At 38.5% G+C, this 24,835-nt stretch overlaps 1 protein-coding gene across 1 annotated transcript; it reads left to right on the forward strand.

Annotated features, from left to right (window-relative positions):
• Positions 1-20,558: 20,558 nt before the first annotated feature.
• LOC145160096 (Tetratricopeptide repeat (TPR)-like superfamily protein) lies at positions 20,559-22,439 on the forward strand. The gene has a single exon (XM_079079201.1). The coding sequence runs from the start codon at positions 20,705-20,707 to the stop codon at positions 22,145-22,147; it is 1,443 nt and encodes a 480-aa protein (XP_078935327.1). The 5' UTR covers positions 20,559-20,704; the 3' UTR covers positions 22,148-22,439.
• The last annotated feature ends 2,396 nt before the right edge of the window (positions 22,440-24,835 follow it).

Genomic DNA, 24,835 nt, shown 5'->3' on the forward strand with positions numbered 1-24,835 from the left:
AGTACTTGTGTATCTCGTTTTATGATTATCTTAGTGATTATGGAACCATATCACAATTGATCCTCTAAGGACACCTTAGTGCATTTGTTGGCTAAGGAGAGGAATCGTGAATTGTGGAAATGGTTAAATCAAAAGATAAATCATACTTCATTCCAAAATAAAATCTTAGAGTCATACTCCAAGATTGAGCCTTGAGTGACATAATCTTAAGAAAGGTTTAAAACACTCGTCAAATGTAGAGTAAAATGTTTTCTTACTCTTGTACATTTGAAATTGGTAAGTTGTGATGTTTTGGATAAAACAAAGACCAACTAAGGCCAATTGTGTGAAGTGTTTCTAAAAGAATCCGCACTATCTCTTGAATATTGGGCAAGAGAGTCTTATATGTCAAGAGGACAGTGGGAGTCTTGAGATAGTTTCAAGAACTAATCAAGAGTTTTGTTAATCACTAGCCCACGACTTGAGGTTTGTAACCTATCGTGTTGACATATCATATTTCTGTGCCCATTCCAGTTAAAGTTGGTTTTGCATATGAGTTCTGAGAGTTCTCAAATGGTTGCATAAAAACCTAGAAGCAATGGTAGGCCCTTGTGCTGCTGGGTGGCAAGAAATTAAGATTGAACAAGTTCAGTCCATATGTGTTTGGATTTGCCACTAACCTTGTCTTGTGATTATGGTTATGACAAATTCACATGGATAGGAACACATACACCATTAAATCTAAGTGTCATAAGGTTTTTCTCCGATTCATGAAAATGATGGTGAGGAAACTCTTTCACTAAGTAGATTTTAAGTAGATAGCAACTGTGAGAATGACAAAAGGTCTAAACATTATGATTACGGAATCCCTCTTCATAATTGTTTAGACACACAAGTGAGCTATCTAAGGAAAGGTGTATGATTTTGATAAAGTCTTATCAAAACATCTCGTATCAGAAATCTGAACTTTGGTAAGAAAGTCAATAAAGTATTGTTTTTCTAGAAGTCCAGCTGATTTCTGAGTACATGTCAAAGCTAGTGGGAGCATAAGTGTTATGCTAGTAAGATAATAATCATCATGCTAGTGGGAGCATTATGATTATATTGCAAGTTAGCAATATTAATTATATAAAACAAAAGTTTCAATTCGCTTTGAAAAGTTGTTTCCCTATAATTAAGGGAGAAGATTTTATACTTCATTCCAATTCTACAAGCTTAGATTGAGATTTTAATCAACTTTAGTCAAGGATATATATGACTGTTATGTTGGAATGGTTCAACATAAGGAAATTCTATATATGTTGCATTCTCAAAGTTTCGATTATGATTACGACATACCTCTTCATAGTTCGAATTGTGAGAATATGGCAAATAAAAATTTATAGCATGAATCGTGTCCTATATGCTTCGGGTATAGAATCGATTACATGAGCTATAATAGTTATCCTTTCTAAATTTTCCTAATGCTTAGGGCATTAAGAGGGGAAAAGGGATTAGAACTAGATATGACTAAAATGATTAAGCAATTGTCGAGAACAATTTGAGGTTTTCCAAAGGTTGGTTACTCATGGACAATTGGAAGTATAGAGTAAGGACCATATTGACATATTTTGAAAAGAGGCAACTCTTGTTCAAAAGTGATGGTCAAAATGGGAATATGGAATTGTTTCCATAGGTGGAAGTTATTCTTTGAATCTGTGTAAAATTAAAGAACTTAATGCAAAGAAGGATGTTCAAAGGAATGTACTTTGAATTTGAGACTTCATGGAATTGCTTTCCATTGGAATGCTTTGTAATGTCTGTTGCCAAGTCTTTGTGACTTGTGTGCATATTCATTACAAGAGGATCATTGCATATAAGTTTAGAATCTAACAAGATTACGGTAAATGACAAGAATTTGGTGTTCTTACATTTATTGTAAAGGATTTGGGATTGTGAAATGAGCATCATTGAAATATTGTCAATCGATATGTTTCACAAAGAGAGGACCACATGTAAACATAGTGGGCATACTTGGAGTATGGCATAGCTATTGTTTGGACGAACATAGTGTGCATTCTTGGAGCATGGCATGACTATTGTTTCAATTCAAGTATTAAGTTGATTAATCGAAACATGAATAATGAGTAATCAATATGGTGCTTAGATAAAAGGGTTTTTATTTACACTCAAAGTGTTGGGGCCATACAGGATTAGTATTATTTTTGTGTTTCACTTTGCATGTTTTAACTTCCAGAATAACTAGGTCATTCTTCCGAATGACTAAGTTATTCAAACCATCCATAGTTGGTCATATGTTGGAAGTAGATATGAATCAAGACTGTCATGAATTTGGCTTGTATGATTTGTCTAATGTGCATTAGACATAACAGTGGTTGGTACAACATTCATGAGTGCTCATAAGTCCTGAGTATTGGATTCAACCCACGCTCATTTGAATCACTTCATGGATTTTATCACGAGTGAATCATGAGACGATAATATCTTATATTCTTCAAACCTAGAGATATGAGTTGTTGACTATGAGTTGGTTATACATTGATTGCACGAAAACGCATTGGTAACTCGATGTTATAAAACGTGCCTTTATGTATGATTCAACAAGTAGTCAGTACAAGCATATGAGTCGAAGTTTATCCATTCCTTTTACCTTCGGGATAAAAGCGATATTTGTGGGCCCCTCGATGATTTAGTGATGACAAAATGTAAGTGCGCGGTCGGGCCTGGATTGATTTGATTTGTTCAATTAGTCAGTCATCATAAATCGGAAATCGGGAAACAAAAAATGGACAGAGAGAATGATTATAATCCTTGTCTCAGTCCATATGATATCTAGAATGGAGGAATATATGATCACTTATCTAATGTACGCGTCATTGATTTGTTCAGAGTTCGACATCAGCTTTTAAGAGCTACGATTGCTGGTCAGGTTATGAAGGCGTACTTGCGAATATAGTTATTAAACTTATCCAAGTGGGAGACTGTTGAATTAGTGTCTAAGTCCATAACTATAATTGGTATATTCTTGACCCGACCCGGCATGGTCCATTTGGGTTGCGTGGCATCAGAACATTTGGATAGACCTTTTAATGAGAAGAAGATATTTGTGACATATTAATATATTATAAGTTCTAATATATTAATATGAAATCATATTATTTAATTAGTATTGATCTAGAATTAATTTGGAATTAATTTACTGATCAAAAGAGACTAATTAAATATATGTGGATTGATTGTGTAAATCATAGATTCTTATATATGTGGGCTCATGATCCATGATTCCTTATGTTGGGTTTAACCCATGTGGTGGCCCATGGATACTCCATGGAGGTTAAAACCCATGGAGCATAAGGAATGGGTTGAGTCATGGGTTACATGGTGTAACCCTAATGTGCACACTATATAAAGACCCCATTGTTGGTGAAATCGGCACTAGGAAATACACAAGAGGGCAAGCCAATTTCTATGAACTCATATCTTCTCTCATGGTTATTCCAAATGTTCATGGTGTTGTGTGAACCATTTGAGGTGTCATATTTGGGGCACTAGGCTCTTGAGCTCCATGGAATCAAGCACCAACAAAGAGGTATGTAATTCTATTAGTCTTATATTACTTGTACTTCATAATATGCTAGTTAGGATAATACCTTGGAAAAATTGATATTTGCATGTATAATAGAGAAAACATAGATCCAAGGTATTTAGGGTTGCATGTACACCATAGGAGTGTTAGAATGCTCAAAACCCAACAAAATGTTGGGTAAAACATGGGTAGATGAAATAGTGGGTGTGATGAAAGGTGAGTTGGATAGATGAGATGCTCAGTGATAGAGATCATAAGTTGAGAATGAGTGGTGAAATGAGATCATGAGTTGATAGTGAGGGGTGCAATATGAGAAAATCCCTTACCCAAACGTTGGCGTGAGTGGTGCAATATGAGAAAAGCCCTTACCCAAACGTGGGCCCCCGTCATTCAGCAGAGTATGGATGACAACCATGGACTATTCTAGATGGTCTGTGGAACACTAGCAGGCCCGCAACCTTAGGTGTATGAACTATATGTTCATTTGCTGTACTCTAAAAACCCATTGACATGTATTGCAGGAGGGGGAATACCTGTAAATAATACTGTCAATAAATGAGAGCTATGGACTTAGCACATGTTGAATAAACCTTGGCAGCTATGGACTTAGTGCCCGTTGTATAAACCCCGGTGACGAGGTGACTTTGTGTCTATTCCTTAGGATGAATCCTTAGGAAGGAGTGATAGTTGATTCTTAGGGTAAACCCTTAAGAAATAAATAAGATAATGGGGTTGGGGTAATTCGGTTAATTGATTGATGTTTAAGCATATTAAATTATGTATTATGGGTTGAAAACCCTATATGCTCACCAGGCTTCCAAGCCTGACCCACTCAGCTTTTTATATTACATGTAGTGGACCCCGAGCATAGTCGGATGATGATGATGAGTGATTTTTGGATTATAGGCCAGTAGTTATAAATAACTGTTGTAAGGCTTATAATGTCTTGTTTATGCTTTTGATCTGTATCGGAACATGACATCCCGAGGTTTTGATATAAAAGGAAATTATATATTTCTTAAAGAAAGGTTTTGACAAACTTTTATCATGTTTTGTTTTGGGGACCAATTCCGCAACATGTTTTAAAAATATTTCTCTGATTTTATTTTAAAAAGCATAAATTAAATCGGTCTTTTCTGGCCGAGAAATTAGGGGATGTCACAGTTGGCATCAGAGCATTAGTTTAAGCGAACTAAGAAATTGTAGGATTTCTAGACTTAAACTTAGAATGCTAAGTGATGATTGTGAGATGAGTGTCTACCATAATTTAGACACGAGCACTAGTTTATTTTCGGAAAGATGCCTAAAATGCTTTTATGTGCTAAATGCTATATGTTTGCCATATATGCCATTATTTGTTCGGATCTATGGTCTGTTGCCGACCGGATCTGGAAACCTTATGTGTGTAGGATTCTAAACGTATGATTACGATATTAGAACTAACATATAAACGTTTCGGAGTAATAATGAAGATTTAACGTCTATCGAAAATAAAGATCTAAATTCACCTACGATTAGTGTATAGATCGAAATGGCAAGTACGCAAAGGGAATTTGGAAACGATAATCCGCAGCCTGAGCCAATCACGATGACTGGGGTGCAGGAAATGGTGCGTACGATGTTGGATGAACAGATGGAAGAAACAAAACGTTTACTTCAACAAAGTAAGGACGAACTTACTGTGCCAATATGTCAGGCATCTGTTCTCGAGGCAACTATCAGGGTTGCTAAGTCTATTGAAGAAATGATCAATGACAGGACCGCCAACAAGGTTGAAGTTGACAAAAGAGGAAATTTTAGGGGTCTTCAAGGCCCAACAAGAGCAACATATCCTCAAAATCTGGCAAAAGAAGAGGTAAAGGAAAATGGTGCGGGAAGTGCAAAAATAAACACTCTGGGAATTGTGACGGGAAGGTGAAGTGTTTTAGGTGTGGAGAAATAAGACATTACGCCAATGAGTGTACGATTCCCAAGGGGGTGTGTTATATATGTAAAGAAGAAGACCATATTTCTAAGAACTGTCCGAAGAACAATGAAGTAACAAGGCTAAGTGCACCGCCAACGCCAAAGGAATTTCAGAATATCCTTGACGAAGCAATTAATAACGCTAGGAAGTAGAAGTAAAGACTTGATACCCGAAGATCAAGTGACGAAGTAGTAATGTGAATAGTAACAAGTGGTTTAGCCTATTAGAGGCATATTATAGGGTAAACTTGAACCTTTGAAAAAAAAAGTTGGTGTTTGATATAAACGGTCAAGGATTGAAGGTATTCAAAGATAGGATTTGGGTACCTAAGACGGGAGGAGTAAGAGGTCTTTTGATGGAAGAAGCTCACAAAACCATGTACTCGATTCATCCCGGCAGTGCGAAAATATATATGGATCTAAAACCCTATTACTGGTGGCCGACGATGAAGCTCGATGTTGCTAAGTATGTGGCCGAGTGTGTAACATGTGCTAGGGATAAGGCACAACATCAAAAATCGTATGGGAGTTTAGTACCTTTACCTGTACCCATGGGTAAACAGGAAGGTATCACTATGGATTTTGTGACTAAACTGCCCAGAACAAGGAACGGTCACGACATAATTTGGGTGGTTGTTGATCGCTTCACTAAGAGTGCGCATTTCATAGCAGCCAACGAGAAATGGTCTATGGATAAACTTGTGAATTATTACGTGAAGGAAAGTGTGAGGCTTCACGGTGTTTCGTTAACGATTGTATCCAATCGTGACAGCCGTTTTACCTCAAGGTTTTGGAGGAGTCTATAAGCGGAATTGGGTACCAAGTTGTGTTTGAATACAGCTTACCATCCACAAATCGATGGTCAGAGCAAACGAACAATTCAAACATTGGAGGATATGGTGAGAGCATGTACCCTTGAATTCCAAGGTAACTGGGGTAAACGCTTACCTCTAGTAGAATTTTCCTATAATGCTAGTTTCCACTCGAACATCTAGATGGCACCTTATCACGCTTTGTATGGGGAAAAGTGTCGAATGCCGTCATGGTGACTGGAAGCTGGGGAAAAGCGTTTTATGGGACTTGAAATAGTCCATCAGACTGCTGAAAAGTTGAAAGTGATTAGAGAAAGACTGTTAGCTGCTCAAGAGAGCCATGCTGACAATAAAAGACAACCGATATCATTCGAAGTTGGAGATTCGGTTTTACTTAAAGTCTCGCCGTGGAAGAGACTTATAAGGTTTGGTAGAAGGGAAAATTGAGTCCAAGGTTTATTGGACCATTTAAAGTTCTTCAGAGGATCGGGAATCAAGCTTACAAGCTAGAACTACCGGAAGAACTGGAGGGTATTCATAATACCTTTCATGTGTGTTATTTGAGAAAGTTTACGGGAGATGTGCCCGACATAATTCCGATTTCTGAGTTAAGGTTGGATGAAAACAAGAGGTTGATTGAAGAACCTGAGGCAATCGTTGACCGTAAGACTATGAAGTTGCGACGCAAGATGGTTGATTTAGTGCTTGTGCGCTGGAAACATACGAATGGGCCAAATCTCACCTGGGAAACGGAGAGTGACATGATGAGTCGCTACCTGCAGTTGTTTGTTGGTGTGTGATTCCGGGGACGGAATCATCCTAAGGGGGAGAGAATTGTAACACTCGTGTTTCTAGCCTAGGCATTAATCTTGATATGATAGTCTAGGTTAACCTTTTTAACTCATTTTGAAGAAATGAAAAAAAGGAATTATGTGAATTCTATGTGTTTTATGTGTTTTATTCTTAATTACTAGGAGTTAATTAATTAAGAATAAAAATGAGCGTCGAAAATAAATATTAGATAAAGCCGATATCTATTAAGAAAGTTGTAGTGGTCGTGACAAGGATTTCGGATATATAAAGAATGCCGAAATCCGAGTTATAACGAAGAAGTTATGACCTGTCAAAGTTTCACGACAAAACCGGCACGGTGCCGAATGTCGTAAAAAGTGAGTTTTTGATAAACTACTTTTTAGCCTTAGTAATCTAAACGAAACTCGTAGTGTTCGTTAAACCGAGAGTAGGTATAAAAAGAACGCTCGAATCTGACTTCGTATGAGGAAGTTATGATTTTTCGAAGTTTCAGCTTAGCAGTAGACAGCTAAAAACTCGAATTTTAGATCGAGTGATTTTTAGCCGACACAACCAAAACGAGAATCGAAGGTCTCGTAAATAGTAGCACAACGGTAAAAAGTCTGACGAAAACGGACGTCGGATGAAGAAGTTATGAATTTTTAACAGATTTCTTGTCCCGGTCTGTTAAAAATAATAATATAAAAATTAAATTCAAAATTAGCCAACGAAGTCTAAACAAAAGTTGTAGAGCGTAATTTTACCTACGCGTGCATATAAAGAACATCAAAAACGGAGCTCGTATGCGAAAGTTATGGATTTTAGAAGTTTTGGCGCGAAAATCGAGAAAAATCCCCAAAACCGAGGAATTTCGCATAGGTGGACTTCGGCCACGTGTCCTCGCTTAGAACATGCCACGTGTCCGAAAATGTGCTGAGTCATCCGAGCTGCTGAGCTGATCTGAAGTGGTCCAGTGAGAAGGCGACACGTATCCTCTATCACGTGCCCGAACCCTCGCATGAAGCCACGGAACCCCCTACTTCGGACCTAGACCTCGGTCCAATCACAAGAGGACATCAGCCCCTTCGCATGCGCAGCCCACGTGCGAGCCCTCGGATCTGCGCCACCTGGAGCCTTCTCAGCCGTCCGATCAGAAGCTTCCCCCTATAAATAGAAGGTTGCGAGCCTTCTCGGATATTTTTAAGGAATTGCCACTTTTAGCCCCTTTCTTCATATTTTCTTCATTTTATCATCCCCTGAAGCCCCGGTATCGATTATAACCCCCGGAATACGCCACGAAGTGCCCGAGAAGCCCGAAAAATTTATCTCTTCGGTTTCGAAGCCCGACCCTTCGCAGAGCCCGGTTTCTCAATAAAACTCCCGGTTTTATTAGAAATGATCGTTTTAGGAAACGAATTGATGCCCGATTTTCATTAAATCAGGTGAGTGTGTAGTTACTTTCACCTTACACATAGATATGAAGTATTTTACATAAAATACGTGCTGTGTGAATATATATTGTTTGTTTATTTGAGATGGGTGTTGAAGGAATGAATTATACAGGTTTTTAAATAATTTAAACTGTATATGTATTTTTATCTACGAAAAATGTTGGGTAAAACATGGGTAGATGAAATAGTGGGTGTGATTAAAGGTGAGTTGGATAGATGAGATGCTCAGTGATAGAGATCATAAGTTGAGAATGAGTGGTGAAATGAGATCATGAGTTGATAGTGAGGGGTGCAATATGAGAAAAGCCCTTATCCAAACGTTGGCGTGAGTGGTGCAATATGAGAAAAGCCCTTACCCAAACGTGGGCCCTCGTCATTCAGCAGAGTATGGATGACAACCATGGACTATTCTAGATGGTCTGTGGAACACTAGCAGGCCCGCAACCTGTAGGTGTATGAACTATATGTTCATTTGTTGTACTCTAAAAACCCATTGACATGTATTGCATGGGGGGAATACCTGTAAATAATATTGTCGATAAATGAGAGTTATGGACTTAGCACATGTTGAATAAACCTTGGCAGCTATAGACTTAGTGCCCGTTGTATAAACCCCGGTGACGAGGTGACTTTGTGTCTATTCCTTAGGAAGGAGTGATAGTTGATTCTTAGGGTAAACCCTTAAGAAATAAATAAGATAATGGGGTTGGGGTAATTCGGTTAATTGATTGATGTTTAAGCATATTAAATTATGTATTGTGGGTTGAAAACCCTATATGCTCACCAGGCTTCCAAGCCTGACCCACTCAGCTTTTTATATTACAGGTGGTGGACCCCGAGCATAGTCGGATGATGATGATGAGTGATTTTTGGATTATAGGCCAGTAGTTATAAATAACTGTTGTAAGGCTTATAATGTCTTGTTTATGTTTTTGATCTGTATCGGAACATGACATCCCGAGGTTTTGATATAAAAGGAAATTATATATTTCTTAAAGAAAGGTTTTGACAAACTTTTATCATGTTTTGTTTTGGGGACCAATTCCGCAACATATTTTAAAAAGATTTCTCTTATTTTATTTTAAAAAACATAAATTAAATCGGTCTTTTCTGGCCGAGAAATTAGGGGATGTCACAAGTTTGTACACAAGCGTTTGGATTTCCAATAACTTGGTTCGGAGGATGATCCTTAGTCCAAACATGTAGTCTCGGAAGCTCTTGTGCAGCAGAGGATCATATACCAAGGTAATCTCGAATCAACTATAATCTGTTCTTATGGATTCAAAGGACAACCACTCAAGCTCTGATACCAATTGTGAGAACAAGGATCTGATTGTGCAGGGACGAGGCTTGAAAACTCAAACCTTGAGTTAATGCTTAAGATCAATGTCTGCTTCCGATTAAGAGTTCCAGTCAAGTATGGCAAGACCAGTCGAGACTGATGATGAGAATCAACAAATCACTTCAAGTATTAAATATGGAGTATGAGTATAATCAAAATAAAAACAATAAATGAACAAGTAGAATGTTTGAAAGAGTTTGATTTGAGAGAAAAGTTGAAGTGAAGTAAATTCAAATACAACTATCTTTGGAGCAACAATCTGTCTACTATTCTTGTCATTAATCACTCCTTATATAGGAGAAAGAGGTACATCGTACAAACCCAAATACATACAAAGGACCGGATAAATGGGTTGATTATCCCATTTTACAAAAAGACTAAGTCCTATTTAAGGTTACATCAAGTAAAAGACAAGAATAATTAATGCACTGACGGATACACTATCTCGGAAGACTTCTTCACTTCGAACCATAATCTCTACTCCACACTCCAACTTCCATCTCTAACCACAGACTGATCTCGTACCTCATCGCACTTTGGACTCAAGACTGACTTCGGAACTCCAAAGGTTAGAGATTGCTAGAGGTTCACTTTTAATTTCCAACATAATAGTTTTCACTCCGGCATTGGTGCTCCGCCTTTTGAGCTCTTATATGGGCGAAGATGTCGCACCCGTTTGCTGGGACGAGATCGGTCACAGGGTTATGGGGCGGACCGAGGCGTTCCTTCAGACGACGAAGATGATTTAGCAGATCAGGCAGATATTGCAGACTGCTCAGAGTCGACAGAAGAGCTATGCCGACCGACGCCGATCCAAGTTGGAGTTTCAGGTCGGCGATACGGTGCTACTGAAAGTCTCACCTTGGAAAGGTGTGATTCGCTTCAGGAAGAGGGGGAAATTGGGTCTCCGATATATCGAACCATTCCGGATTATTTACAGGTAGGAAAGGTGGCGTACAAATTGGATTTTTCCTGAGGAGCTCAGTCAGATTCACAACACTTTCCATGTTTCACAGTTGCAAAAATGCATATTGGATGAAGATGTAATGGGTCCCTGGATGATATTCAGGCCGATGAGCACCTGAACTATGTTGAGTGGCCCATAGCTATTCTAGAGAGGAAGATAAAGGTTTGCGTAGCAAGGAAGTACCTTTGGTAAAGGTACAATGGCAGCATCGGAGGGGCTACGAGTGGACCTGGGATCTGGAGGCTGAGATGCGGGAGCATTATCCGGATCTATTCACGACAGCCGAATTCGAGGAAGAAGTCTAGTTCAAGTGGGGGAGAGTTGTAACACCCCGGTTTTCAGGTATTTTCAAATTCATCCCTTGGTTTTAATTATGTCATTTTGGTCCTTGGATTGGAAGGAAGTGGCCTTGGGAAGCCCTAGTGGCAAAATTGTAATTTTGGGCCAGGAGGAGTACGCTAAGCGCACATGTGGGTATGCTAAGCATACTACGGCGCACCCTAGTACGCTGGGCGTACATGTATCTACGTTGGACATACTCGTGTCTGAAGGAAACCCTAAGTTTTAGGGGTTGTGGGGTATTTAAGCACCCTTATGGCTCATTTATCCCCACCTTTTCAGCATCCAAAGTCTTAGAGCCGTTTTTGCAAAACCCTAGTCCGCTAGTGTGTGTTTGTGAGCCCTAAAGTGTATTCTTGGTGATTTAAAGGAATGAGAAGTGTATCAAGAAGATTGGAAGCTTGAAGAAAGGTTTTGATTTGGAAGTTTGGCCCTTTTCTCCGTCATCTAGAGGTATAAAGTTCATAACTTTGTGGTTTATTTGTTAGATCTCATTTTTGGACCTTTTTATGCTTCTTTTTGGTCCCTAATGCTCTATCTTGAGCATGGCATGTTCTGGACGTTTTGAGTTGTCCTTGTAGACCCTAGGAAGGGTCCTTAGTCATAAAAATGAGGTCCCAATGGCTAGAAGTGTCTCATGCATTTGGTAGAGGGGTCTTAATGGATTAAGACCTTGTATTAAGAACTTCTGGACGTGTAAAGTCATAAAGTTGGAGACTTTATGAATCTAGGGTGCAATTGGACCTTAGATTTGTAATTTGGGCTTAAGTGCTTAAGCCATTAAGCACATAATAGACTTTTGGATATGCGAGGATACGCCCCGCGTAGGGAGGAGTACGCCCCGTGTACTCGGTCAGCCACCCCAATGGAGGGGTCAATGCGAGGCTCAGTTTACGCCCAACGTAACTCCGGTGTACGCCCCACGTACGCCGTTAGTTGGACTTTAGAGTTTAGGCTTCGAGTTTTGGGCCACATTTTGGGCTTGAATGCTTGGGCCCTTATGGGACTATCTGAGTATGAGTGTTTTGGGCTAATTGGAGAGTTGGACCTTAGGATAAGGCCCAGAAAGGAATTCGGGCCCAATTTGGAAATTTGGGCAAATTATGGGCCTTGAGTAATTTTGGACCTTTTGGATCAAGAATTGGGCCCAGGTCTTGGCCCAAATAGGGAAAGGGTAAAGAGGCCGTTTACCCTAAGTATGGGTTATGAAACATCCCAATTTTCAAGGCCAAAAATTTCATTTTTAATTAACATGTAAAACCATTTGTCAAAACATTGCTAATATTATATCAATTCATAAAACCATTATGTCGTGTCTCGAAAAAATCTCGTCGGATAATAATAAAATCAGAGTACAATCCCATAGATCTCGAAATGCGGAATCCCGATGTGCGTGTGATGTGTCGCTACCGTGCCGGCTCCTTCCCCTTCGCTGAAAAGGTACCTGAAACAAAACTGAAAATTGTAAGCATGAAGCTTAGTGAGTTCCCCATCATACCACACACCATACAATAACATACTGTCAGGCAGTTCTGGGGTGCCTGACTACCCAGGTCAAGCCATTCTGGGGTGCTTGACTTACCCGGGTCAAGCCATTCTGGGGTGCTTGAATTACCCGGGTCAAGCCATTCTGGGGTGCTTGACTTACCCGTCGGTCTATTTCGCCCGACTATCGGGGACTATTTCACCCCTACCACTACCACGTAATAATATAACACACATATACTGCCAGGCAGTTCTGGGGTGCCTGACTACCCAGGTCAAGCCATTCTGGGGTGCTTGACTTACCTGTCGGTCTATTTCGCCCGACTACTAGGGACTATTTCACCCCTACTACTACTATCACATATAACATATCATGCTAGCACATAAACGTGTTAGGCAGTAGCAAACCTATATGAATATCACAAAGACAATCATCTAACATACAACTCCTACTGGTGGGCCGGCATTGTGGCCGTAGACCCACCGCTACTGGAAGGTAACTCACCTCGCCAAGCTGAGTGTCGAATCTCATAGGGAAGTAATCTCTAACAGCTGCTCCGATGACTCCCGGCTATCATAAACATAATAATACTCAGTCAGCATCTATAACACTGCTTAGGGTAAAATGACCATTTTACCCCTTGGTCCAACTGGACATACATAAGTCCCAATTCTAGCTTATGAAGCCCAACCCTCTTATGGACTAACAAGGGCTCCCTAAGGGCCCACTAATTGCCCAATTTCTGAATTGGGCCTTAACCCCCTAAATAGGCCTAAAAGTTCAAGTCCTAATATAATAATTCCAAAGGGGTCCAATTATGGCCCAATAGGCCCAATACTCTAATTTCATATTCCCAAGTCCATAATTATACTTCACAGTGGCCCACGGGGCCCAAAAGTCCAGGCCCATTTTCTTAAGGCCCCAAAAGCCCAAAACATTTATTCTGCATGCGTACGCGCGGCGTACTTGGCGCGTACGCCCAACGTACGCTGGCCTTGACCAGAACGGGGAGTTGACCCGGTACGCGCTACGTACCAGGGAGTACGCCCAGCGTACTGGCCAGCTTCTTTGGGACTTCATTCATGACTTAATCTGTTAAGTCTTTACATCCAAAATGCAGATCTAGGTCCTTTAAGACCTCCTAAACCATAAAGTCACGAACTTTATGTGCTTGCATGCAAGGTTGGGGTCAAAACATGATTTTGGTCCTTTTAACAAACTTTAAGACCCATTAACACTTGCATGGTTGTGGGTTAACCATCAAGGTCCGATTTTTATGATTCTTAGTGCCTCTAAGAGCCCAAAAGGACAGCTATTATGGTCTGAAATCATTAAGATGCAAAAAGCCTCAACAATGGAGTCCAAAAGTAACTTTAAACACCCCCATAAACAAATCTAAGAATATAATGGCCAAGATTGGAACTTGATACCTCAAATAAGTCAGAAATGGTGCTAATCTTCTGGATCTACAAGCTCTTGGTGGATCCTTGCTCCTTCTTCAGGTTCTTTCTCTTCCAAGGCACCAAACTACACCAAAATACTCTCAAATAGCTCTCAAATCACAAGAACACACAAAAGTAGGCTAGGGTTTTCGTGGAGGCTAAACAATCAGGGGTAATGTTCTTTATATAGGGAGTAAACCCTAAATTTTAGGGTTTAAGGAGCTGCACGTGTACGTTGGGCGTACGTACCTGGCCTCCGCGGTTCATTCTCACGAGTACACTGGGCGTACATGGCTGTGTACGCCCCGCGTACGAAGCTTCCTCAGCCCACTAAAAAGGCCCAAAGGTCAAAGCCCAAACCAAACCATTCCATCCTTCAATTTAAAATGATTAATAATACCTGGAAAATCCCGGATGCTACATGTTATTAGTCAAGGATGGTAATTCAATTATTAATTGGATGTTTATTTTGTTGTAATAGTTTGGGGTTTTCGTGAGCCACCAGCCGTAGGTTTTCTGTGTGATTCAACATTTTGAGGTGAGTTTTCCTCACTGTACTTGCGGGTCGAAGGCACCAATGCAGGACCTTGGATTGATATCCTGTTATGCATGTTTTTGTACTGTTAAGATCTGCATCCTGGTAGATAGGATGATGTTATGTCGTAGTGATTTGTTAGATCGGTATCCTGGTAGATATGATAATGATATGCTTAGTGATCTGTATGATCTGTTTATCTATTTGCTGGCTGGTTAATAGTATGCTTATCTATATTATGTGCACATGTTTGGTCGGTGGCTAAGGCTTCACTGCTATATACCTAAGCGAACAGGCCAGGGCATACCAACTCGATGGTTGAATGGGCCCGAGGGTATTCCATCCCGAGGATGATTGGACCTATAGTATGTTGGCATTCCAACCCGATGGTTGAGGAGCCTGGGGTATTCCAACCTGATGGTTGATTGGACCCATAATATATTGACATTCCAACCTGATGGTTGAGGGGCCTGTGGAATTCCAACCCAATGGTTGATTGGACCCATTGTATGATGTTTTGTATATGCGTTATTGTTTGTGTGTTGGTATTTTGGGGGAACTCACTAAGCTTTGGGCTTATAGTTTTGGATTATGTTTATGGTACCTCACGAGATCGCGGGAAGGCGAATGCGTGATCATGCACCTCCTCATATTGTTTTTTAATTTTGGGCAAACTCTGATAATAGACATATTTTGAAAACTATTCTGTAAACAATGATGTTTTTGGGTTGTTTAAAAAGTTTAAAATTTTCGTGAATTTTTATGGATGTTACAAAATGGACACAAAAATCCATAAAATGCAAGATCTAGGAAGCTTGAGGTACAAAGTTGGGAACTTGAATACTTACAGAGGTTTAGATCGTGCACAAGATATTGGATCTCTTCTAGAAACACACACTTAAGCTCCAATGGATAAGGATCTTCCTTCAAAACACCCAAAATGACATACTTCTACGTGAAATGAAGGGAGAAGAGGAAATGGAGGCTAAGGTTTTGAGTATGGGGAGATAGAGTTTGGAAGACAAGAAATCCTAAAAGTTAAAGGGACATAAATAATGCCCAAAGCCCGAAGCATAGGGTTTGTGCATATTGTGGCGCCTTGCCGCGACCATAAACAACCACCGTGCCGTGGTGACATGGAAACACCACGCCGTGGTGCCACAGCCAGCATGCCGTAGAAATGCAAAATCCTCAAACACAAAATAGATTTAAACCGCACAAAAGTAATTCATACTTAAACCGAACATTACACCATCTTCCTACTCATAACTCATTGGTTAAAATCAAGCGTCAAAATCAGGAAAAAGTTTAAAATCAAAGCGACAAAATCAGGAAAAATAATTGAGAAAAAAAAATTAGTGAATTTTATACATCATGATTTATATGAGCACGGGAGATAACCAATAATAAAATATATAAAAGGGAATTTGACTTATTAAGGTAATTAAGTATTTCAAATGTTCACATATGGGTAATATTGTTTTTTTTTGTACTCATTTACCCAACTAACTTGTTTCACCCGTTCACAAATAACCAACTTTACCGGCTATTGTAGGTTTTGGGTGATGTGGCATCTACGTGGCTTGTACGCTGCAATACTCATCACCTACGTGGCATTGAGAAGTGTTTACATTATAAGAAGGGTGAGATACGACTGCTTATTAATTAAAACCCTAGATCGATCGATGACATCTTCTTCCTCATCCTTTTCTTCCAAACGACAAGACGAATTGCAACCAGATCATCAATGTGATTGCGACTTGCCATCTCGTGTGAAGACATCAAGAACCCCAGACAATCCTGGAAGGAAATTCAGAGTTTGTCAAAACTCACTGGTAATTCATATTTTTTTACTTCTTCTTCATCCTTCAATTTAACATGTTTTTATAAATTTCTTGAAGAATGGAAAAAGTCTAAGCTGTAAATTTTGGCAATGGTTGGATGAGGATGAAGGGAGGAAAGATGGAAGAGGGCATTACAGGATGAAAGCAGAAGAAAGCTGCAATCTTACCTTGAAAATTTGTACCTTGGAGAATGAAATCAGCATATGCAGGATGAAGATTGAAGAAGAGAAGAACAAGAATAAACAAGAACTTGACAAAGTCAATTGGAAATTGTTTACACATAGACTTGCATTAATTTTCTTGTTTCTCTTGTATGTCAAAATGTTGTTTTAAATTATGTATTATGATGTAGTATGACTAAATTATGTATGCTTTTGTGATGTTTTTAATGAAAAAGGTTATATTCAATCATTGGAATGGAATTGTACATTGTAATGGAATTGTTATTAAACTTGGTAGTATAAAAGATAGTAATAAACATTTTAATGGAATTGAATCATTGTAATTGAATCATTGGAATTGAATCATTGGAATGGTAGTGTACAAAACTTGTAATGTTATTGTGAATCATTGGAATTACATTGTTCAAACAATGTAATGGAATTGTGATTACACTGTAATGGAATTGTGATTACAATTGATATTCTAAAAGATGGTAATAAATTATAAACAATACAAATGGTATTAGAAAGATGTGCAAAAGGTGGTAATACATTATAAACATTCCAGGGAACATTGACTTCAAAAGATGTGTCAAAAGTTTTACATAACATAGTTAGACATTCATTACACCCAAAAGATGTGCAAAAAGTTAAACACAACACACTTAAACATGCATTTAAGCTATTCCAACTAGTTTTCAAAAGATGTGCCAAAAGATTCCAAAGTTAAAAGATGCCAGTCAAAGATGCCAAAAACATTAACAACAGTACAATAAGCCAAAAGTTAATCCAATTCATACGGTTTGTCATCACTGCTTCCCTGTTTTCCCTCCCACATCTTTCTTATCTTCAGTTTTGTAATTCTTTCTGAAGGTTTCCTTGCCCTCTTTCCCACTACAACTTGAAAAGCTGGTATTTCCACTTGATCTTGAACTATAATTTGGTTAGCATCTTCAACTTGAACTTGCACTTCAGGTTCAACTTCAGCTTGAACTGCAGGGTGAACTTCAACTTGGTTAGCATCATGAACTTCAGGATGTATTTCAGGTTCAACTTCAGCTTGCACTTCATCTTGAACTTCATGTTGCACTCCATCTTGGACTTCAGGTTCTACTCCATCTTCAACTTCAGGTTGCACATCATCTTCAAATTCAAGATCAAAAGAGTCAACATCACTTTTAGGTTCTATTTCAACTTCATTGTCACTGTCAATATCAACTTCATGTGCCAATGCATTATCTTCAAATGCAACCTTCACTTTACCTGTTTTGCATTACTTGAAAAGTTAAGTTATGCCAAATATGTTAAGTTATACAAGTTATATATAAATAAATATATCAAACATACCATCTTTCTTGGATTTCTTTTTCTTTGAACTTGCATTTGATGATTCCCCAATTGGTTTCTGAGGACAGGTTGTTCTATTATGCCCACTTTCCCTACATATGCTGCATTTCATCACACTTCCTCTTTTTGTGATTGAATGCTTTTTTCCTTGGTTTTCCTTCTCAATCTGATCCCTTTTCCTTTTTGTTGATGGTCTTCCTGGTAGCCTTCTCCTTTTGGGGGGCAATGGGCTGATGTATCACAAGCCCTATCAGTCTGAAAAAATGCTTTACTCCAAGTTTTAGGGTCCCTTTCCATCAAATGGTCATAAGCTAGTGGCTATAATTTCTTGATTTCATTCATGTGTTGTTCAAATTTTGCAGGGGTAGTAGTTGCAGCAGCATACCAGAAAAGCTTTCTAAACAGTTGACCCTTAAACCTTTTCATGAAGTTAGCACATATGTGGCTAGTACATTGCCTATGCTCTGCTGCTGGGACCCTTTCCTTCACAGCCTCAAGTAATCCATGTTAGCAATAGACACAAAACTTAAACAACAAAAACATAACATAAGCTAAAATAAAGATGGAAATAATAGAAATTGATTACTTTGTGTTGGTCTGATATCAAGGTTAGTCCATGCCCAACTCCCATTCCAAGGTCCTCAATTAGAAGGTCAATAAACCACTTCCATGTTTCTTTACTTTCCACTGATACAACAGCCCAAGCAATGGGATATATATGGTTATTTGCATCTCTACCTATAGCAGAGAGCAACTGACCTCTACATATGCCCTTTAGGAAGCAACCATCTAGTACAATTACCCTCCTACAACCTTCAATCCATCCATCCTTCAATCCTTTGAAACATACATAAAACTTTGAGAAATATGTGGTTCCATCAGGCATGACATCTGCATCCATCTTCACTGTTGATCCAGGGTTAGTCCTTCTTATCTCTTCTCCATAGCTCCATGTTTTTGCATAATGCTCTTTCAAAGTACCCTCTATCTCCTGAAATGCATACTTCCTTGCATTTCTGCATTGACCAACACTTGCAATCAAATTAAATTTCTTGCTGACTTTAGCTTTCAACTTCCTTATACTCATCTTTGGTTTCTGAAGTATATGATTCATGAAATGCTTTGCTATCCATTTATAGGTAACAATGGACCCAAATTTGAACACTCTTGCACAATTATGCATATCATTTAGAGATTTAATCTGGAATGATTTTTCACTGCTCATCCAGGTTGCTCACAACCTAAAGGGACAACCTTTACCCTGTTTATTTGTCTTACCTTTACAACATTTTACCAATAACCTTTCATGATCACTTTTCTCATACCATAAATCATATCCATTTTTGACTGCATAGTTGGTGATACACAACTTCAATTCCAATGGATTAGAAAACTTCATACCCAAAACTGGCACCATTTGCTCCCATTCTTGATTCTCATTATGGACAGGGAACACAACATCCTTAAGCTTCCCATTGTTTGCTTCCTCTTCATCATCATCACTAATATGCCCTAAAAGTTTGTCCAAGAATGGGTCTCCAACAATTTTATCAAAAGTATGTTCCTCTTCATCATCCCATTCATGTTCATATTCCATTGTCATTGTCACTTCAGAATCCTTGTCATCCTCTTCATCCATATAATCCGAATCATACCCTTTACCATCTGCTAATAACTCGTTATCAGCCCAATCAAGAATTGGTTCATTTCGGTGGTCAATGTACACATCTAACTCACTTTGAAGACTATCACTCTCCAGACTATAAACAGTTTCCACAAACTCCCAATAATCAGCATCACAGGCGATTCTTCTAATACCCTCACACAAGCTTTCCTTTCTCATACAGTAGTAGACATTATCACAGGCTCCATTGGTTAATTTCGTAAGCCACAAAAGAAACTCTTTATACGTAAATCCCCCAAAATCCACATCACGTACATTTGTTTTTACGGGGTCTAAGTACACAAATGGGTTTGGCGAAAAGAATCCATTGTAATGAAAATCTACAGATACATACATACCTGTAGATGAGGATGCCATGCTAGCAGTCGACTTCAATTCCAACTTCAATTTCAAGCCCTAATCGTCGATTTGATGTATCGATTGATTTCTCAGAAGAAGGTAATCGAGGTGTGTTAGCTGACGATGACGAACCCTAATTAAATGAGAAAGGGGTGTAATGGCCACGTAAGATTCCACGTAATGTTTTCAACCCAGCTAAATCAATGTTACCGGCTAAAATAGGTAATAGCCGGTAATGTTGGTTATTTTTGAACGGATGAAAAAAGTTAATTGGGTAAATGAGTACAAAAAAAACAATATTACCCATATGTAAACATTTGAAATACTTAATTACCTTAATAAGTCAAATTCCCTATATAAAAATATTTACTAGTTTTTCTTTCAAATATTTTGTTGCTTCACTAAACTATTCATGTGATAAGTGTCAATAATCAATACTAGTTTCAGGTTGCCCCTTCATCATATCACATTGTCCATTACGGCCCTGAAGCAATCTGTTATTTACCTTAATCTCCCCAAACATAGAGACGGCAACAAAACCCCTTCAAAACCCCAACCTGCAACCCTCAAGATTCAAGAACACACCCAGCCACACTGATTCTATTGCTACCCATCTGAAATTGAATCAAGAAAATGGGGAAGCTACCGCCATCACTAAAAACTGGCAAGAACCTAGGGTTACCGATTCGATCTTTATTCAAAAACGTCCAACAATCCCCTCAAGAATCAGAACTTGAATCACAACCTTCCTCTCATCACAGTCATAGAAAACCCAAATCAATCACCAGAAAACCAAACACATCCCTCACCACTGCCACAAGCCACCCCTCATCACCACCGCCCATAAACTTTACATCCCCTGACATCTCCGCCGCCAAAACCCTGTTTAACTCGCTCGCTACCACCACCAGATATTCATCTCTACTAAACAACCGATTTTGCAACGCGGTCCTCCAATCTTTCTCATCTGTCTCCTCGAACATTCAAGATTCAATCATTTTACTGAATCACATGACGAAAATCCACCCTTCGTTCACCCCTGACAAGTTCTCTTACCACATCCTCTTATGCCAATCATGCAAAAAACCCGATTCGGATCTTGCGAATGTTAATAAAACCCTAAATCTCATGGCCTCAAAAGGGTTCGAACCCGATAAGGTCACCACAGACGTTGCGATCCGAACTCTTTGCAGCACTGGGCACGAAGAACACGCGATTGAGCTGATGAAGAAGCTCTCCCAGGTTCAGTTCACAAAACCCGATACTTATACTTACAATTTTTTGGTAAAAGGATTGATAAAGACTCGAACTTTGAGTAGTGTGAGTGTATTCATAAACGAAATGAAAGAAGGGTTTGATGTAAAACCTGATTTAGTGACCTACACTATCTTGATTGATAATGTTTGTAACGGGAAGAATTTACGTGAGGCAATGAGGTTATTAGATGTGCTAAAAGAAGAAGGCTTTAAGCCCGATTGTTACCTTTATAACACGATTATGAAGGGGTATTGTATGTTGAGTCATGGAGGTGATGTCTTGAGGGTTTACAAGAAGATGATAGAGGAAGAAATACAGCCTGATTTAGTCACTTATAACACTTTGATTTATGGGTTATCAAAATCAGGTAAGGTTAAAGAAGCTATAAAGTTTCTAAACGAGATGGCAAAAATGGGACATTTTCCTGATGTGGTTACATACACTTCTTTAATGAATGGGTTATGTAGAGATGGAAATGCACTTGGTGCATTAGAATTATTGGGGGAAATGGAAAATAAAGGATGTAATCCGAATGAATGCACATATAACACTTTGCTTCATGGGTTGTGTAAGGCTAGGCATTTGGATAAAGGGGTTGAATTGTATGGGGTAATGAAAGAGGGTGATATGAAGCTTGAATCAGGGTCTTATGGGACATTCTTGAGGACACTTTGTAGGAATGGGAGAGTTGCAGAAGCTTATGAAGTGTTTGATTATGCTATAGAGAGCAATAGTTTAACAGAAGTTGCTGCTTATACGACATTAGAGAGTACACTTAAGTGGCTGAAGAAAGCTAAAGAGCAAGGTCTTGCTGTTTGATTATTGGACTGGTATGCGTCTATATCATCAATGTCTTATTTATTATATGTATTCATTATCAGGATTAGTTTTGTCATATTGTATTATTTTTTTAAAGAAAGCATTATTACTTGGCATATAGAAAAAGAAGAAAATTGCCTCATCATCATGGTTCGTGGTCTAACTTATTTTAGGATTCTTGTTTAATGTCACATTAACACAAAGCAATCTCTAAAACGAGATGGCTATGATGGTAAATTGGTGTATACAACTACAAATTGGTGGTGTAATCAGTGACTGAATAGGTGTTGAAAAGATAGTGTAAAATGGTAATGGAAAATTACAATTTAGTGATGAAGTTGAAGTTATAGATGATATCATAAAATAACAGTGTACTTTTTGGTTTGTCTCATCTACGTCATTGTTTTTTTTTCCTGTACAATCATTGACTTATTGTACTTTCAAAGTGTCTTGAGTTAACTCATTTGGTAAAGAAATTCGATTTTCTTGGATCATTTTATCAAAAACATTATATGAGCGAAGTGCTAAACCATTTGGAAAATATATCGGTTAAAAGACAACAAAATACAACAATCATCCGTACACATTTGATATGTATTATACTTTGCAAACGGTAAATTTAGTTAATTTTTTTTTGCAAAATAAATTGATCTAGTGACTTCTTCGATAATTGTCCCAAAAGATTGGGCTTTTCTATATTTAATTTTTACCCCAATCTATTTTGGCCACATCACCTAAAAATGAGCAAAAAAACTGGTCTTGGACCGGTCCTAAAAAAAGACCGAGACCGGTTTAAAATGAGACCGGACCGAAAAAGGATTGGAGCGAAATGAACCAGCCTGAAAAGAGAAAAAGAGTGGAGTGAAAAAGATCGGCCGCGTGACCGTTCTGAAACGACAAAAGAGTCATTTCAGGTTGGAGAAAAACGCAACAAAAAAACTATAAGGACTAATCAAGTGCAAAAAAAAAGTTAGGGACAAAACATGCAATTTTAGCTAAACCACATGAATGATTTTAGTAAAACAAAACTTCACAAATGGTCATCGTGGCTAGGGATGTAAGTGAGTCCAAATCCGATCCAGATAGACCCGGAAAACATGGGAACCGCTTAACGGTATTTTGTGGGACCAGAAATCGGACCGGTATATAGGAACAAGTTTCGGATCGGTTCCTGGTAAGATACCGAGTAAAGTAGGTCTAGAATCGGAAAACCCGGAAACATCAAAGTGGGTCGGGTGAAACTGGGTAAAATAGGTCTAGAACTAGAAAACCCGAGAAAACCAGAATTTTTTGGTAATTATTTAGTAGGTTGAACTTCAAAAACTTTCAACTTTGATATTCTTGATTTTGGGAGCTGTAAGTCATTGAATATTAAACCAAAAATGACAAAATTATAGTATAAAATTATGTACAAACTCTAAACTATACGTTGGAAAAAACCTTATGATAATCCAACTTCAAACGAATTAGATATACATATTTTAAAACTTTCACAGAATACAAAAAAAGTTGAAAAACAAAAAATTTTCAGCTTCGATATTCCGACTTTAGAGGATTGTAAGTCAATGAATATGAACCCCAAAAATGACAAAGTTATAGTCTAAAATCATCTACAAATTATAAACTACACTCTGGAAAAAACTTAATGCAAATCCGACTTCAAACAAATAAGATATGCATATTTGAAACTTTTCACAGAAATCGGTTTCGGTCCCTAAAACCGGTTTCGGTTCCTAACATTAGTTTCGGTTCTTAAACCCGGTTTACCCAGACCCGAAGGACCCGAAACTCGGATTACCCGGAACCCGGATAAAGCGATTCTTTAAATTTGGAACCCGGACCGGTTCGACATATTCCGGTTCTAACGATCCCGGTTCAGGTTTCATTCGAGTTTTCCAGTTTTAAATCTCATCCCTACTTGTGGCTTTCCATAGTCTGACTTTAGTCAATAACTTTTTTTCGTCTTACAGAAGGTCATTGTGGTTTCAATTTCTAACATTGGTAGGTCGCTCACCTATATAAAAAGATCTTTATACATTTTTTAATTTGATTTACTTTCTTTTAATTACTTTTATTTAAAAATAGAAATTAAATACCCCTCCCCACTTTAACCATACCTGAACATACCCCACCTAACCCTAACCCCTTGCCTCTCCATTTTTGGTCGTTGTCTACAATTACCACTACCACCACCGCCCTCCACCAGTTAAAAAAAATCGCAGGCTTCATAAAACTCAATTATACAAAATTATTTATGACTTCTGATTGGGAGATATATGGCTATTAGTAGGTAAAGCCCAATATTCTTTAAAACACTATTAAACACCATCAAATTTCTTAAAAGGATATGGCCTATTTCAACTTGGCTTTAAAACACAAATAAAACCTAAATATGTAATTAATAAATGAAACACATGTAGAAAATTGAAACACAACTTTGCTTTTGAAACAACATTAAACTCTATTAAACTCCATCATTAAATACCATTTCTCATCCACTGGTTTGGGAAATCGAATCCTATAGTGGCTTTGAGAAATCAGAAAACTTGCCTTTGTTCTAGAATCTTGAGAACCGGTTGTGTGGGGTTTCATGTGATCCGAAGATGGAGACAGGAGAGTTAGTGGACGAACCACCCATTGTTGGAAGGGAAGAAGGGAAAACAACGATGACTTTGCTGGAGATGAAGG

Source organism: Lactuca virosa, chromosome 2 (assembly GCF_052849685.1).
Source record: "Lactuca virosa cultivar CGN04683 chromosome 2, Lactuca_virosa_CGN04683_v6, whole genome shotgun sequence".
Taxonomy (NCBI): Eukaryota; Viridiplantae; Streptophyta; class Magnoliopsida; order Asterales; family Asteraceae; genus Lactuca; species Lactuca virosa.

Coding starts and splice junctions, on each gene's coding strand:
- LOC145160096 (XM_079079201.1), top strand. CDS start 20,705: ATGGGGAAGCTACCGCCATCACTAAAAACTGGCAAGAACCTAGGGTTA.